The 17,727-nt window shown below is 50.5% G+C and overlaps 1 protein-coding gene across 1 annotated transcript in view; it reads right to left on the bottom strand.

Annotated features, from left to right (window-relative positions):
* TOP1 (DNA topoisomerase I) overlaps positions 1-545 on the bottom strand; it is a 66,548-nt gene extending 66,003 nt beyond the window's left edge. The window contains exon 1 of the mRNA XM_062505310.1: positions 387-545. Within this exon, the coding sequence (XP_062361294.1) occupies positions 387-419 (33 nt within the window). The 5' untranslated portion in view covers positions 420-545. The remainder of the gene's footprint in view (positions 1-386) is intronic.
* Positions 546-17,727: the final 17,182 nt, after the last annotated feature.

Genomic DNA, 17,727 nt, shown 5'->3' with positions numbered 1-17,727 from the left:
TGAGAAAAGCCCAGCGCGATGCGGAAGGTGATGGGGAAACGGGCGAAGCGCCTCCCGGCCCTCACACAGCTCATGAGGGGGGATCCCTCCCGAGACCCCCAAAGTGGAGCGAGCAGGGGAAGCGCGGCAGCCTCCCCTTCCCCTTCTCTGCCCAGCCAGGGGGTCACACGCGGGTCCCCCGCTCCCACCGCCCCCCATCCCACCGCGGGTGGACAGCTGAGCTGACAGGGCTCGCCCAGACGCACGGGGGCGGCCGCAGGGCACGGACCCCGGCCGGGGCACCGGAGGGTGGCCAGGCTGCCAGCCCAGGGCCGGCACGGGGGATGCGAGCACCGCGGCGGGGGTCCCTCGGGAGCGCGCCCCGCGGGCGGGCACGGGACGCTCACCTGGGAATCGTTGTGCAGCTGGTCCCCGCTCATGCCGGAGGCGCGGGAGGCCGGGCGGAGCGGGAGGAGCGGCGGGCAGAGGAGCGCCGGGCGGAGCGGGACGCGGGGAGCGCAGCGCGGTTGTGTAACAGACTAAGTCCCGGTTTCGGCGCTCTGCGCAGGCGCGACGCCTTTTAAAGCGGCGGAGAGGACTGACGGGCAGGGGGCGGGAAGCGGCCGCGCTCGTATTTGCATGCGAACCACGCCCCCGGAGCCGGCATGATTTGCATATGGGCCACGCCCCGCCGGCGTGACCGCTGCGACCCGCCGGTCCCCCGCCGTGCGCTCTGCCGGCTCGCTGCTTTACATATCCGGTCCCGCCCCTTCCTCTCCCTCCTCCAATGGCGCGGCAAAACCCGCCCTCATTTACATGCTAGTCCCCGCCCCCTCCCCGCGGCTGCCGGGCCCGGTGCATTGTGCAAGAGCCCGTGCTGCTCAGTGCTCGCAGTGCGCATGCGCCGCCTCCCCGACCCGCCGGCTGTATTTGCATATGAGCCCCGCCCTTGTCCGCAGGCTCCGCCCCCAGAGCCGCATGGCGGGCGCCTCTGAGGGGAGGCGTTTCCGCTGCCTCTCCGCGATAACCCCGCAGTGACTTCCCCGCACCCCGCCGGGCCCCACGGGCTATGAGGCCCTCGGGGCTTCCCCTGAACTCGCGCAGCGCCAAACCCCCCAAAAGACACCAGCTCACGGGCAATTTGAGCACTGCCAAGTGAGAGGAGGCGAGCGGGGTGTGCGCGCCTGTCCCGCAGACCCCTCGCTCCCAGTCCCTGATATCCGTGTGGCTCAGCCCTCGCCATCGGTGTCCGCACGCCGCCGCGCCAGGCTGGAGTGCAGAGGCCGCGGGAACCACGGGGAGATGCTGAGGGGTGATGCAGATCAGGCAGGTTTGGGCTCACTTGACTCGTTTAAGTCAAGGACAGCGCTGGTGCATTGCACACTAGTGCATTAAAAAGGGATCAGCCCGCAAGGTTTTTCTTCTGGCATAAGCAGGCTCTTCAAATTTCTTTCTCCTACAAGGAAATGGAGGTTAAAAGGGGGCCAAAGCTTTATTTTCATTTAGCTAATGTGATAATGAAGCACATGCCTCCCTAGAAAAACAGCCCTCCTTCCTCAACCCAAACCTTATGACATTTATTTCTGTTCCGCAGCAGCTCTTATAAACGGGTTTTCTTGTCGGTGTACTAAATGGCAGGTTTAGTATGCATGGCTGGTACGTGTCTCACAGGACTGCCTCCAGTCTTCTTGGAGCTTCCATCCTCTGCTGCAACACAGACTGTACCTTTCCTCAGCTTCTTTACACAAGCAGAGCTTTGATTTGACACTAAAATAACCTGGTGCTGCCAGGCTATCTGAAGAGATACATCAAAATGTAAGCAGTGACAGCAGCCACCTATTTGCACTGCATATTTATATCCTGCAAAGGGAAAACTCTGTCACTTTCTTACCGTCCTCAGAAGAGGATCTGAGGACTTCCTTTTTTTTTTTTTTACCGAGAGCAGGCAAATATTTCTGGCTTTGGAGCTGTTTATTATGCAAACTGCTTTAGTCACTGTTAGATTTTTAAATATAAACATAATGAAAGGGCTGTTTCAGACGCCGGGAAGAGGTGTGTGCCCCTGGCTCGCAAGAATGAGGTGAAAGCAGGCTTTGCCCTGGGTTTGAGCCCCTCCTTGCCGCCATCCAGGGCTGCAGGGCCGTGTCTTCTGGGACAGGTGGGAGCGGGCTGGCACCTCCTGCTTCCAACATTAGAAATTCCTAAAAGCTCTTCCTTTGAAGCAGCAATTTCACTTTAAACTTCACTCTTCGTCTCCCCAAGAAGCCCTGCTCAGGTGGCTGTGCATGCCACAAGAAGGGGACCTGCCACCAGCCCCAGCACGCTGCAGCTGCAGCCAGCCCTGTGCTGGGGAAGGCAGCACGGTCCCTTCCAGCAGCTGCCACCTTCACAGGCGTTTGCAAGCACGTCTGGTTGCAAAGCAGAGCCCTCGAAACCGGCACACGAGAGGTCTAGCGCTGTGCTGCCGGCAGGAGCCTGCTGACAGCCGGGTGGGACAGCTCCGAAGGAGCAGGGAGCTTCCCAGTTTAGCATCTCAGCCCCTTCCAAAGACCACTCCCGCGGCTGCAGTGCCAGAGCCATTAGTGACAAGCAAAACCTTGTGCTCTGCTGTCAAGCACCTCTCACACCATGGATGGAAGCTGCAGCTGAGACAGCCGTGCTCGAGCCAGAGCGAGCTGTCTCCCAGGAATCGCTTCCCATCTGCTGCACGGAGCCTCCTTCTCTGGAGCAATTCGCAAACCCACCGACACAAACCAGCGCAACCTGCTTTAGCAGGAGGCTGGACTAGGTGTTCTCCAGAGGCACGTCCCAAACCCAGCCATTCCGTGTGATCCGTTTTGTCTCCAGTCTTCCATAGGGTTATCCTGGAGCCTGCAGGAAAGCCCTGCTCTGCTGTTAGAACCCAAAAGGAAGGGAAATATCCAGCTTGTTCAAAACACATTAAACAGTAACACCTGTGCGGCCCCATCTGTTACAACGAGCTGTATGACAAAAAGCCTTCTGATCTCCGAAACGATCACCTGCAGCACCACCGTCCATGAGGCTGAACTTCCCTCACCCCCTTCCACGTGGCATCCCCTGAGACACGGGAGGCTCTGCCAAAGAAGAGGAAGGCTCGTGCAGGACACACCATTCTACAACCCAGGGAAGTGGTCATGGCCCCAAGCCCGCCAGAGTTAGAGAAGCATTTGGACAATGCTCTCAAGCACATGGGATTCTTGGGGCTGTCCTGCGTGGGAGATAGACTCGGTGATCCTTGTGCGTATCTTTCCAGCTCGGGAGAGTCTGATTCTAACCAGCCCTTTCCACGGTGGAGGCTGGCAGTGAAGGGGTTAGCTTGGACCTGCTTCTCTGGCGAGTCTGTGAACACCCCATCAAGATAAATGGGGGGAGTTCACACCTCTGAGTGCTGTGGTCTCTCTCCAGGGCTCCCTGGGACCAGTACATCACCATGGGGTTAATGTAGCCTAGGTGATTGCCTGCAAAAAGAAACAGCTGGAAACTATGTTTTTAAATTAAATCATAAATCATCCAGGGTATAAAAACAGTAGAAAAGCCTCCAGTTCTTGATCCTAGTGAATTGTGAGATTTGATTTATCTGGTGCACTGGGGGCCTCATGCTGTGCTCAGGGTGCATATTCTGGGAGAGGGAGGTGGATGCTGTTTTCTTGGCCAGCTTTGCAGTTCCATATCAGGATGGGATCCTACACGGTGCTGCAGCCTGAGTCCCCACTCTTGCGCATGGACCAACACAAGACAAGAAACCTTGACATCTAAACCCTCCACAGCCCTCCTTCCAAGCCTTGCTCTTAACCTCAGGTGAAGCCACCTGTATTGTGTTCCTTCAGTTAATTCTCCTTTATATTTAACTTGATTGTATGATGCAATTTAAGTTTGAGAGTGAAACAAAACTGGAATTAAATACACTCATATCTTAGTATTTTGATTACAATATCGAACGATCAGGCCTTAAAGCTTATTTTGGAGTGCAGAAGGAAGACCACAACAATGTCAACTCATTCAATTTTATTAGCAATCCCACAGATCCAAGTTCACTTGTTTAGTTTTCCTTCATATAATTTTGCAAAAATTTCGACTTTTGTCAGAGGCAGCAATTAGTTTCTAGTATTTCTGTTTTAGGAGAAATAAAAAGCAACAATCCCCCTCCATCTGAATATGAAACAAGTGCATTTTGCTTGTGAAGAGGTAACAAAAAAAAAAAAAAAACAGTTGAAAAACACATTTAAAAACAAAAATCTAATTTAAAAAGCCTGTAATGATTATTTTAGTCTCGAGTCATTTGTGAGAGCTATGGTTTGGATATTTCTGTCACTACTGTACGTTTTTTTCACAGCCAGAGTCCTGCCTGATGTGCAGGATTCCCAAGTGGCGTCATCCTGTAAACCTGCTGTCTCTAGAACCGAGTGACACTGGTACAAAATAGGAACAGTCAGATACATAACTCCCCACTCATTTTTCATTAGCATGACCTGCTCAAAACACTCATACTTATTATGTACTGTCGGATGCATTGAAACAAAATTATCTCAGTGCTCTGAAAGAAATGTACTTTAATAAACTGCAGCAATTATTCACAGTTTTATATGTAAGGCAAGGGAGCAAATTAAGCAGAACCAGCAGATAACTATTGTAAGTGGGAGCTTTCAAAGGTCAGTCGTAATTACTGAGTTTCACCTGGGATGGGAGAAGCTTGCAGAAGTCCTGGGAAATTACCACTTAGGAAACAACAGCTGATATCACTTGAACTTTATTATGTCCTCATTTGCCTTGGTTAAGGGAGCCAGCAGTGGTAGAGAGGTTGGTGTAATGGAAAGGGGAACATTTGGATCATTCTCCAAAGAGCACGTATCCGGATTTTCAGCTGACATTCCCAAGCACATACACACATTTGCTGTGATGGTTTGTGGCTGCTGCATGGCCAGTGTGTAACACCAAATGTAGCCAGGCACATATATCCCTCTGTGCCTCATTGCCTTCCTGCTCCTAGCAAATCAGAGTGACTCTCCCGCTTGAGAAGACAACGAGAAGCCCATAAACAACACCTTGCTTCAGCCTGGCTTCCTAATTATTCCGCGCAGAGCAGTCCATGCCCAATGTTTGGAGATTACCCCACCCCGGGGCTCCCAGCAGCAAAGCGTGGGCGCTTTGGGAGCCCCGGAACACGTGAGAAAAGCCACCCTTGCATAACTTGGCAGGCGTGGGAGGCAATAGGATGGCTCTTTTAGAGCATTCACATGTTGCAAATATAGCTGAGATAAGGAGCCATTTCATGTAATTTGTGCCTCTGGAATAAATTTCTTGTGAATTTAGGCTAGCTGGTTTCACTTTTATCTCCTGCAGTTGATTTCAGCGGCTGTTTCTCACAATATGACATAATTCCGTGATATGGATTCCTCACATTGCAAGGAAAGTGTCCAAGCATTTCCATTCGCATCAGAGCTACTATTAAAAAATACCCAGAGTTAAATTTGGTACCCACAGTTAATAAATGGTTCTCCTTCACAGTACAATGAGATAATATTTCCCCTGTTTTTACTGTTTTCCATCCAAAGGAGAGAAGAATCCCCATTTTGGGAAAGAAACTGCTCACTTAGAGAGTTTCCATTTCTGGAGCTGCGCCACGTGGAGAATGCTGGGCCCAGCTCCAGGAGATCTAAGCAGCCTAAACCCATCCAAAATCCACGGGAGCTCTGATACTCGTCACTCCAAGTGCCAGTCCAGACGTATCCCAGAGACTGGCCCTGCTGAACTCTGGAACACTTGAGAAAAGGAGCCTTTAAAGACTTTTCTCAAGTGGCAAGCACTGAAAATTCAGCAGAGACTCTTGGCACAGCTTCCCTGTGACGTGCCAGCGTGCCATCGCCCTCTTGTCCCATGCCAAAAATCTGCTTTTAGCTGAAATGCTTTGAAACAACCTAAGCTCAGCCTAGCCTGGAAAACTCAGCGGAAGAGAGCCCCCGAAATGTGGGGAACTATTCTTAAGCTGGTTTGCCCTCCAGGCTGGAGAGGAGTCCGGCCAAACGTGGGCGCATTCCGACTTGAAAGCTCGAAAGAGGTGTGAATTGCTTACGCCTTAGTCAGGAGGTGACGTGTGGCCCCATTAATGGCTTTATTAGCTTTGATGACCCCCTGCAATTGGGGCCAGCGGGAAGGAGAGCCTGGGCTCGAAGGGCTGCTCTGCTCCTGCTCTGGCACATCTTTTTCTCGGTGTCTGTGCTCACTGAAGCACAGCTCCCCCACGGCAGGGATGGCCCCAGGAGCGCTGTGCGCTGCTCGGTGCACCCAGCTGTCAGGGGATCCCACCCTGCACCCCTTCCAGCACAGTCCTTGGACAGCCAGAACGGCACTGACGGCTCTTCCCCAGGGCCTCAGCTCTCCTCTGCGGCTCTTCCCAGGCTCTGGAGAGACCTGGCCCCCTCTTGGCACGAACAGAAAATAAACCAGGTCTTTTGCGAGTTGACACTTGACAAAAGTGAGATAGAGCCCAGCCCGGCTTTTGGGGCTGCAAAAACTCTACTCTAAGGAGGGTCTGTTGTAAGTTACCCTCGTTTTGGGCTCTCTGTGCTTCAACTCATCATCTGGCAGATGAGGCTCACAATTCCTCCCTGCCAGTGTAGGTGGTGGGGTGAGAAATGCAGGTGGAGAATCCTCTGCTGATCAGATGAGAACGATCCAAAGCAGAGGGGACATTTTCAGGTCTGAACCAATCAGCCGGATTAATACTGCCATTACTGAGCAGCTGTATCTCGAGGTGGGTTAGCTCTTAGCATCTCCTCGCAGGCCATCAGACTGTGCCTAGGTCCAGCCTGGGTGCAAATCCTTGGAGTAATGTCAGGACGTGGTGAACCATTGGCAGAGGCAAGCACAGAACGTGTCAAGGCTGCTCATTCAGGGCAGGACTGCCATGGCTCACCCCAGAGAGCAAACCTACGAGACATCAGCACCTGCACCCTGGCTGCTAACCATGAATTCCATGTCACAGCTGGATGTAATGTCCACAGGCAGCATCTCAACGGGCTGGAGAGGTTTTGGAGGGATGTTTGTGTCTAAGCCTAGGGCTGTCCTGCTGTCAGGCTAAGGCTGTTGGCTCTGAAAATCCAATGCGCAAATCTGTACATTAGATAACCCTGCTTAAAAATGTCCGTATCACCGGCTTTAAGTATATATATAAAGGTTTCTGCTGGAATATAAATATTTCCTAAAATAATTTGCAATGTTAGTATTGTAACAGAGCTACAAAAGCCATAGCATGAACCCTTGATCAGGAAATCCATGAAAACTTCAAGTGGAAATAGCTAATGTAATTTTGTCAAGGAGGAAGTAATGAAGATACTTCATAAGGAAACAGTAATCAATCTCATAAAATGAATGAAAATAATGATGACACTGATTTTTAAAATAAGGAGGTTTTTGGCATGCCTTTTCTCCTTTATTTTTGAAAGAGGGTTGTTATCTTCATTGGAATTTAGATTTTTAAACTCTCTAAACCCTTATGGAACATTAAGAAGTATTTCCATGTCCTGTAGAGCTCTTGATAAAATATGAGATGAATATTGTCAAAGCCAAGGATTTCATAACTCCTTTCAAAAATTCCTATCCTAGAAATAATGAGACTAGATTTAAAATAATAAATGTAACGTTCTGTTTAAATTCTTTGCACTGATGTTTTGAAGGTGCTTTTTATTATCATTTATTAAGATGAGGTAGAATAGAGACATAGACCTGATCTGCTCAATATAGCTGCACTGATTTAATACAGCAGCAAATCAGTTTAATTAGATCAGTGATTAGACCTTATGTGAGCACTCCTCCATGCTAAGGGAAGCTTACACTGTGGGTGAATTATATCTTTGGGTCAGAGAAACAAACTGCTGGCTTAATAATAATAATAACAACAACAACAATGACAACAACAACGTTTTTCCTTTAATAGAGATTTTTTTTTCTTGATGAGGCCAGCAAATGGGGCAGGTAAGTGGTGAGGAGGGAAGTTGCAATCACCCTCTGTGTCAAGGTGGTGGGATAAACTTCTTATGATGGCAACCTCTAAACCCTGTTCAACAACATGTCCACATCTGGTTGGGCAATATGGGGCAAGGCAAAACACACAAACCATAACTAGAAAAATGATTGTCCAGTAGATCAAGTCCTTGGTCTGTACAATCTATGTCTGACTCAACATTTGTGTCAAGAGAGAGAGAGAGAGAGAGAGAGAGAGACAGGCAAAAATCATCACTGCTCTGGAGAGCTCAGATGCTGTGGAGACAGCTCAGAGATGTGGACAACCAGCTATCTAAAATGGTATTTAACCTAATCTAAGGCCTCTGACCGATGCTGATGAGGATGCTTATCTTTTGCTACTACTCCCAGAACAACAGGAGCTCTGTGCAAGCAGCCCCTGGTGTCTGTTTGGAAAAGGGGGTAGAGCTGGTCTGGGCACTCACACAGGCAGCTGGCAGCAGGATCAGCCCTTCTCAAGACAGGAGGCTTTTCTTAGTGTGTCTGAGGGGTTCTTGCATGCAGCCCCAAGACCTCCTGGCAGCAGGCTGTGACAAGCAGCAGATGACTTCCTAAGGGTTTTATCAGGGTAGTGCACCTCTGAATTCATCATGGAGATATGGCAGTATTAACTCTAGGTAATAAAGTAAGGGTGTGCAGATGCAATTATAAAGAGAGGCTTAGCCAGCTCTAAGTAGGTGCTTTGAAATATAGGCTTAAATATCTTTCTGTAAGGTTGGTATAAGTGGTGTGTTTGTAGGAAAGCAGCCTGGTGGCAAAGCAAAGCATAGCTTGTATCACAGCCCAGCCACGCGGATATGAAGAAGCTTTAAAATATAAATAAAAGTAACAAGGAGCCCATGGGAAAGTGTCACTTCAGAGCCTGGAGCTGGAGTTGGAAGACAGCAATAGTGGTTTTGTCCAGCTCTTGGTCTTGCTGAGTTCCTGCTGCTCTGGACTGAGGCACATGTTTCCCTCCAGGCACCCAGGAGAGGCTCCAGAGCCCATTGCAGCTGCTGCAGCCAGGCTCTGTGGCTCCGAGGGGAGCAGCCAGCAGGGACCTTGTAGGGGAGATAGGAGGAGGAAGAAAGGCTCTGGAGAGGATGGAGATGCAGCTGTTATCTGCCTCCAGGCATGAAGTGAGAACCCACCCAGGTGGGACCAGCTCCTTTCTCATCTCCAAGCTGAGCCTCAGCTGTAGTTGCTGCTGACCCCTCCTTTCCTTTCCAAGACCTTCCAGATGCATCAGAAGGAAGAGAGGTGGAGATGGGGCTGTACAGCCATGAAATGGCACAGACCAGCAATTTCCATTCATTCTGCCCGTGAAGACCACAGCCCCTGCAGTGCTGGGAACTGTTTTTTGATGCTCGTACTTAGAGCAATCAAGATGCAGAAGAAATAAATGCAACTGCACTGGGGCAGCTGTTGGCACAATGCTGAGCCAAAGCCACTCTGAAAGCAGCAAGAAAAGTTTTTTATGGTTCACAGAGGTCCAGGAAGAGTCCCAAGCCAGACATGCAGAGGGGAGGGGACACATGACACCAGAACAGCTACTCACTTGCAGTGTGGTCTGGAAACACAGGGTGAAATCCTGACTCCTGGGAAGCTGTGGGTGCTGAGCATCAACACCAGCAGAAAATGTTTGAGGTGTAAGAAAGTTCAGTGTCTGAGTGCAGGATCCTGATGAGCCCTGACCTGGCTCAGAGAGGTGCTGGAAAGGTTTTCCCAGGAGTATGGGCAAAGCTCTTGGGCACAAAAGGTGTTGGGCAAGTGAACAAGCTGTCACTGTCAGGTTTACACGATGTGCCTCAAGCGTGTGATGCTGCAGAATGCTTTGCCAGCTCCATGTCTTCGTTTTGCATGGAGCATGTTGAAATCAGCCATCCTTCATCTGTGTTGTGTTAGCTGGTGGTAAAAACACAAAGTGCTCAGCGTGGCGATGCAGAAGGGCTGCAGGACAGCTGCTTGAATTGCCTGCCTGCCCGAGGTCCCAGTGCTGCAATGGGGATGCCTCTCTCTCAGGAAAGCCCTCAGATGGCTGGAGTTTCCAGCCCAGGGTAGCAGAGGGAAGCAGCACCAACACAGCCTGTGCTGCTGCGCCAGGACATGAGGACTCAGGAGCTGTTTCCCATGCAGTGGTGCCAGCTGGCAACCTGGCACAGGCAGCTCACGAGTTGTAATCCAAAATAGTTCCCAACAAATGGGCGTGGGGCCAGGCTGGGGCTGGGAGGTGAGCATGGCACTGTGCCCTCTCTGGGGTACAGGCTGTGCACCCCAAAGCTCTGCCATCCCCATCCTGTGCCACTCCTGATGTCAGCAAAATCCTGCTGTGCCTCCTCTCTGGAGTGAGACACCCTAGGCTGGCTGTCACCAGAGCAGGGCACTCATTCATAAATCCAGCACTGCCCGGGATGGGGCTTAGAGGAGGAGCTGGAAATGGAGCAGGAAACAGGGACTGCTTTGTTGGGGTGGAACTGGCATGGAGAGCATGTGTGCATGGATAGAGCCGGGAGAAGAGGATCGTTGCCTTTGTGGTTGAAAGCTCATGGTCAGCTGCTGCTTGCACTGCTCGTGGCATGGCTCAGCCCTTCTGTGGCTCCCAGCAGCACCCTGAGACCCTGCCTGGGGTCAGCCCACCCCAAACTCTGCCCTGTTCCTCCCAGAGTAGGCCTGGCAGAAGGGCTCACAGCAGGGAATGGTGTTGGGAAAATCCCCTTATGCCAGCACACAGGAAAAGCCCCAGGGACTGCAGGCTCTTCTGGCTGCTCGCTTGCTTGAGGGTGCTCCTCAGGGCCTCAGTTTCTCCATCTGCAAAAGGGAAAGGGTAATGTTATCTCCTTCAAATTCTTCAGAAAGAAAATCCTGCAGGAAAAGCTGGCAAGGGCAGGAGCTGCCATCAGCATTACTGGCCTGGGTGAGGACAGGGATGGGTGCTGAACAAGGTGAGAGGGTCCCAGCTGGTAGAGAGAGGCAGCCCTGAGCTTGGCAGTAGCTTGTGGGTGTCTTTGGGACCTGGGCAGACAGAGGGACAAGTGGTGCCAGTGCCCATGGCCATCAGGAGTGCCCGTAGTGCCTCCAAGGATCTAATCCACATCACACACAGTGCTGTGACACCTGCAAGTGAGTGGAGTCAGTAGGGCCTGCACCTAGCCCAGGCATCCCAGCATAATCCCCTTCCTCCCTGAGATGGGCCAGGTAATTGTGATTTCATCACAGATCTTCCCAAACCCCACCACATCACCATTGTACTCTGCCTCTCTGCTCACCCTGCTCTGCTCACACCACTCCAGGAGCCCTGGAGTTATTCCTGATTTACACCTCATCTGGCCTCATTTTTTTTCTTCTTCATACCAAATGGCTGGTGTGTGTCTGAGATCCAATTATTTTCTTGACCATTATAAAAACTAATAAACTTCAGCAAAGCCTCTGGAAGCCCCATTGCTCTGTTTGTGTGTCTGTATGGTCACCAGGGCTCAGCATTAGAGCACATCCAGGCTCACACAGGCACCCCTGGGCCAGTCAGACATGGTTATAGTGCTTAGGACCATGTACTGCAACTGCTTGATAGGTCATTTAAATATAATGAAGTTGATCAGCAGCAACCCAAATTGCTGTGAGCAGGAGAACAGAGGGAAAGGGCTCTGGGAAGGGTTTTCTGCTTCAGCTAGAGAAGAATTACTGCTGGCCCCGAGCATAAATCCACATCTGTGGGTGAGAAGGTGCTTTTGCCCTTTCAGTTCAGTCTGCTCCTGTTTCATGTACCAGTGTCAGCATGACTGTGTCCCATCACACCCTGTCCTGAGGCAGGGATGGGGACATGCTCCTGGGATCAGCTGATGGTCACAGTCACAGACAAAGGCAGGAGGTGCCCCAAATACAAGTGCAGTGGGTTGGAAATCTCCTCAGCTCTCAGTTCCATGACCTTTGGGGCCTCCAGCCTTTGATTAGCACGGGCTTTGTGCTGCAAGGGGCTTTGCTGGGTCCTCGTGCTGCTGCCCAGCCGAGATGTCCAAACCTGGCTGTCTCCCCCTGCCATGGGGTGAGTGCTGCCCTTCCATCCTGCCATGGATGGCACCATGAGCTGGCTCAGCCACCAGTGATGTGCACCCACAGGTCCTGCCCTCCATCCTCCACCCACCCATGCACATCTCATGGCGGCACTACACACTAGAAAGTGAATTTTCAAGGCCACACCTTGAAATGGGCAGCTCACATTTGTTTCTGAATTACTGTGCACGGCTTCCTCTCTTGAACTGGGATGGGAGGCTGTGGGAAGAGGTGGTGGTTCTGGAGAGTAGAAATCGCGAGGTTTTATTACACTGGTGAGGCTGTCTGTCCTCACAGCCCTCATGATCTCTCCCAGATGCCAAGGTAAATGATAGGAAAAGTCCCAGGGCAAGGGAGAGACTGGAAGGCTCTGTGGATGGGACTGTGGGTGCAAGGCTGAGCTGCATCGCCTTCTCTCCCTTTTCTGCTGCTCTCTGCTGCACCCTTCTGTGGCTGGGTTGCAGATCTGATCTGCCCTGTTAGCAGCTCCATCAGCAGCCTCCAGCCTTGGGACCCAGGAATAAGGAGCAACAGCAAAACATTAACGTGTCTCAGCTCTCCCTTGATAATTAAAGAGCCCTGCAGATGAGCAGGTTTGAGTTGTCCCATATGTACCTGCTGAAATCTTCCACTACTTGCCAGCAGAAGAGCCTGCCTTGTCAGTGCTTGCAGCTGACAGCACCTGCTTGGATTATCATGTTTTCAGACTGGCTGTTTTTAGAATTCAAAAGTTGCAGCCCATTTTTTTTTTTTTAACTTTTCATTCATCTTGGCGACTGAAAATAGCCCGAGCATTTTCAGATCCTTTTTTTTTTCTTCTTTGTTTTTTAAATCATCAGTTTCATTCTCAGACAATCTCTTTGCTGAAAAAAAAAGGTGTCTTCAGATTAAGAGATTTGTCTTGGTTTAAAAGCTACTGGTAGAATGTCCCACATAAGTGCCACCTCCATGTGCCCTGTGACCATTAATCCTGCTTGTGCTCCTTGGCTGCCAAATTCTCCCACCAGTAGCCAAACTGATACTGAATGATCAATGTCAGTGGGCTTATTTTTACAATTCAGAAATGGATTAGATGTTGTGCTTCTGAATTTCCAGAAAACCCACCACAGGACCAGGGTGTGGGACTGTGCACGTTTGGGGTTACCTTGAGCACGGGATGAAGGCAGCCCTGTGGCTCTGGACTCACACAAGCCCAAATCACTGCACCCCAGTCCACCTCCTCTTCCCAAGACACACACAAACTGCACAAAGTATCTAACAAAAAAAGAAAAGTGAGTGATACTGTAATTTCAGATTAAAATGTATGCATCCATGTGTGTTTGGGCAAAGGCCACAAAACCCAGCAACAATCACTCAGCCCTGCGAGATCTGGGAAGGGAAGGGAGCTGTGCCTGTTAATGCAGGAAGAGTGGAGGGATGCCATTGGGTATTGGTGGTGAACATCCAAATCCAAACTGCAAGAAATCTTTCTTGATGGGCCCACTCCACAATGATTTCCCATCCCAAGGCCAGAGTGCATTACACCTGGAAAGCCAAAGCCCCTGGTGCCCAGCCAGGGCAGGTTCAGGGGCTCACTGCAGGGCTCTGCTGAGCTCTCTGGGTGCTGGGTTAGTTATTAGTCACACCATACCGAGCTGCTGTCACCCTGCACTTTGCATGCCTGAGATGGGATTAACATCTGCAAATGCCACAACGAGACTGTCTGGTCAGCTCCAGCTCCTCACCCTGTTCCTCAGCTTGTCCTCGTCCCCTTGGGCTGGGGGAATGAAAATAAAGACTCACAGCTCTGCTGCCACTCAGGCAGAGGGGAAGATTTCAATCATTTGGATTGGTTACAGCAGCAACAGAGTTATAACAGGAACTGATATTTTTATTCTTTTCATTTGCATTTGAAATCTCACTCTGGGGACTTCACTATTATTGTTACTGCAAACGCATGCCTTGATTTTTCCAGTCCTGACTGCGCTGCACACACAGATACTGGGACTGATCTCCTGCCCTGCAGAGACCACCCGTCCAAATTTCACTGCCAGGCAGAAATTACTTGGAGTAGGAGGTAAACAGAAATTAAACAGGGTGGGAAAGAAACATACACTCTTCACCTGAGGAGCGCATTACAGATCCGCTTCTGCACTGGTGTCTCCATTTGCAAACTGATAAAATCAGCTTGGCAACAATAAAGTTCCTCCTGAGTGTTGTGATTTATTTGTGATTAATTCCTGCACAGCCCACAGCAGAAGTTTCTGTTTAAAAGATACTTTTGTTGCTAGTAATTTTAGAGTAACACCCATGGGAGGGCTGCCATGGCTGGGACCCTCTCTCTTTAGGTGCTTTACAAACACAGGAGCTGTGCTGCAGCTGTGCTGAATGAGAAGCTAAATCCTGGATTTTTTTTCTAGGAGACCTCACCAGACCCCCTGCACCCAAACCCCTAATTGCAGCAGGAAGAGAGTCTCATGTGAGCAATGCGTGTGGCCAGAGTAGGTGCAGTTGTTACACATGAAAGGAGTCTGGGTCCTGGAAACGAACCCTTGGATTTTTTCCCAGCGCAATGCGCTTGTAGGAGAATAACAAACAGAAGATCACAGGGGGCTTTACCAGGTCACGCACCATCTGGTCTCTCATTCTTGGCTCCAGCAAGACTGAAGGGCTTGTCTCAGCCCACCATCTCTCCTGGAAATGGTTAGCATATGTGAGGGCTCTTGGCAGTCCCTGGGGCTGGCCAGGGTGAGCAGGGCTTCGGGAGGAAACTGAGGCGAGCTGGCCTCCTCTGATTGTCCTGGGTACACCAGAAGTGTTTGGGTGCTCAGATCTCTGCTCAGCTCACCAAACTGAGCTGGAGTCCAACTCTCTGTGTCAGGTGATGCTGTGATGTGAAGGACTGCTCTTGGTGAGGCAGCGAGAAGACGAACCCGCTGTGCGCTGTGGTTGTGACCACCAGAGCAGGAGCTGCTCTCTCCACTCTCCTTGCCCAGGCTTTGCCAAGTGCCATTGCTCTGCAGCTGGTGGTGGCTGGTACCATCTGTGTCACCCTGCCAGCAGGGTTGTCCTCTCCTGGGCAAACCTACTTGGCTCCCTCAGGCTTTGGTGTGGCTGGAACTCTCTCAGCTGTGCTGTGATGAGCACCAGAGTCCCGCTGCCAGGAGGGGCTGGGTTCTGCAGTGGTGCTTTTATTTCAGATGTTCACATTCTTTACTCCTAGAAAACACTTCAGCTTTTCCTCCTCAGCAGGAAAAAAAAAAAAAAAAGGCTGCAGGAAAGGATCTGGATCATGCTAATGACTGCTCCTTTCGGGGCACATATCAGTCTTCCCACGATGTTCCCATGGAGATGACCCAGTCCTCCTTTTCTTCTAGAGCTCTTGAACCTGCTGCACAGGCAGGAAAAGTTTGTTACAACCAAATCTCTGAACATCCAGCTTGCAAAAGTTCTTTTGGGAAGGGAGATGTAGGGACTCAGGGCTGCTCTCTGCTTCACCCCAGGGGAGGAAAGCAGTGCCCAGCAGGAAGTTCAGTTCCTTGGAAGGAAGGGAAAGATCAAAGGAGGGGGAACACTCGTCTGATGCCTGAGGTGACCCAGGGAAGTCAGGAGTGACCCACACCCATGGGTTTACCCCAGCATGATGTTGCTGCTGCTCAGATGCTTCCCTGCAGGCTCTGGACTGGAAGGGAATGATCCAGCCTTGGGAGAAAAGATCATGCAAAAGTCATGGCTACATCTGCTGAGGGGCTGATAACTAGTGACCAGCTCTGCTCATGTCTGGGATAGGCCATGTGCTAGCTCATAAGGACAAAACATGAGAGGAATGACAGAAAAATACAGCTGTTGGAACTTTAGTCAATGAATTCCTCACTTTTCAAGTCACCTTGGATCTCTGGGGAAGAAAAAAGGCTTGGAATACACCAGCACAGATTCTCAGTGGTCACAATGTGCAGCAGGAATTGCAGTATAAGAGGACTCTCCTTTTTAAACATGACCAAGCAGCCTATTGCTTCCCAATTTCTGATGGATGCACCCTGTCATTGATAGAAGTTTTAGGAAGAACCTCGCAACCCACACAAGCTGCAGCTCTTACACAACCCAGGGACCCTGAGAGTCACTACAGAAATTCCTGGATGAGCCAGGTCAGATTTGAGCAATTCACAGTGACAAATTTAATGATCATATCTTGCATCAAGGCAGAACCTGTCAGTGCCAATGTGACAATCCCATGGAGATAATACAGCCATGGGCACCCAAATGAACTCTGGAGCACTTTCAAGTACAGCTGGGTGAGGGGGTGGGCAGGGAGCAGAGGGGAGTGTAGACACCATGGCAAGGACTCTTTGGGTGTGTATGTGAGACTTGACATCTCCAAGGGCCAGAGCTGACATGGCTTTCCCATGGGAGCCTCTTCCCACACATTTTGTGCACAGTGCCCCCTGCCTTGATCTTTGCCTCCTCCCCTAAATCTGCCAGCCAGTGACCCTGCCATAACTCCCCTGCACAGGCCGAAATCTTTCTGGGCTTAAAAAAAAATACCCTCTCTATCACCCCAGACCCCTGACAACACCATCATTCTCATTAAGTGTGTGCTAAATATGCTATATAAAAATAAAATGTATCTTTTCTGATGACACAGAATCCTAGTCTTGAAATGTAATTTATGAGTGAGCCAGAAATCACTGATAGCCAGCGTTGCTTCTGCTAACTCATGAGAAAAAGGCTTTGTTCTGAAATCTTGCCTATGGTGTTATTGACAGTGGTTATTCTTACAAAATCCTCACCAAATTTACCTGAAGTCCCTTGCAGACATCCCTGGAGTCACTATTTCACAGAGAGCACTGCCAGCTTCTCCACAGTGTTTGGTAAATTGGGGTTCGGGCCACAGGTGGACTGAGTTGGGCTGTTTTCCCTTTTCTCCAGCAGAGATTGCACAGGACTCCAGTTTTACTCCCTAAAGAAACCCACCTGAAGTTCAGGTGTTGGGATCAAAAGTCAGCATGGACACAAGGCACATTTAGCAGGATTTTTTCACATGCTTCTTCCCGCACCCCAGCAAAGAGCTGAGTGCTGAATATTAAGAAAAGGTGAAATTTAGCTTTAAAAAGAATACATTTTCATCACTTAAGAGGATATTTGCAGAGTTTAATGAAACAGATATTGAAATCTGATAAGAGAGGCTCTGAACACTTGACACTTGCTTTTTCCTTTGAAAACCACCACCTTGCTCAGTTACAGCATTAACCAAATCCCTCACTCTCTGTAGCCATGAGCCCATCATTACATGTATGTTTGTCCAAAATACTCAGCTGGCATGTACTGGATGGGTGTCAGTATGTAGTGGGATACAGCAGAGGCCACTGCCCTACGTGCCAGGACACTCCTGTGCCTCAGACATTGCCACTTGGCAGGTTCCAGCCTTCCCTGGGCCACGCTGAAAGCCAGCAGCAGGGAAAACCAGACTGAGAGCAATGCCATGGCCAGGGCTCTCCACTTGCTGGTCTCTGTGCCGGCCCAGGAAGGACACGGGAGAAATCCCTGGGCACACGGAGAGAGCCCCGGCAGCGCTGCCTTGTGGGGAGAGCAGGAGTGAGAGCTCCGAGCACCATCGTGTGGCACGGAGTGTGCTGGTGTGTGCTCTGCACACAGCTCTCTGCTGAACAGCCCACACTGCACATCTGCCACCGCACATCTGTCACT

This window comes from Cinclus cinclus, chromosome 18 (assembly GCF_963662255.1).
Source record: "Cinclus cinclus chromosome 18, bCinCin1.1, whole genome shotgun sequence".
Classification (NCBI taxonomy): Eukaryota; Metazoa; Chordata; class Aves; order Passeriformes; family Cinclidae; genus Cinclus; species Cinclus cinclus.
Note: the sequence above shows the minus strand (reverse complement) of the source record. Positions and strands in the feature narration are given on the sequence as shown.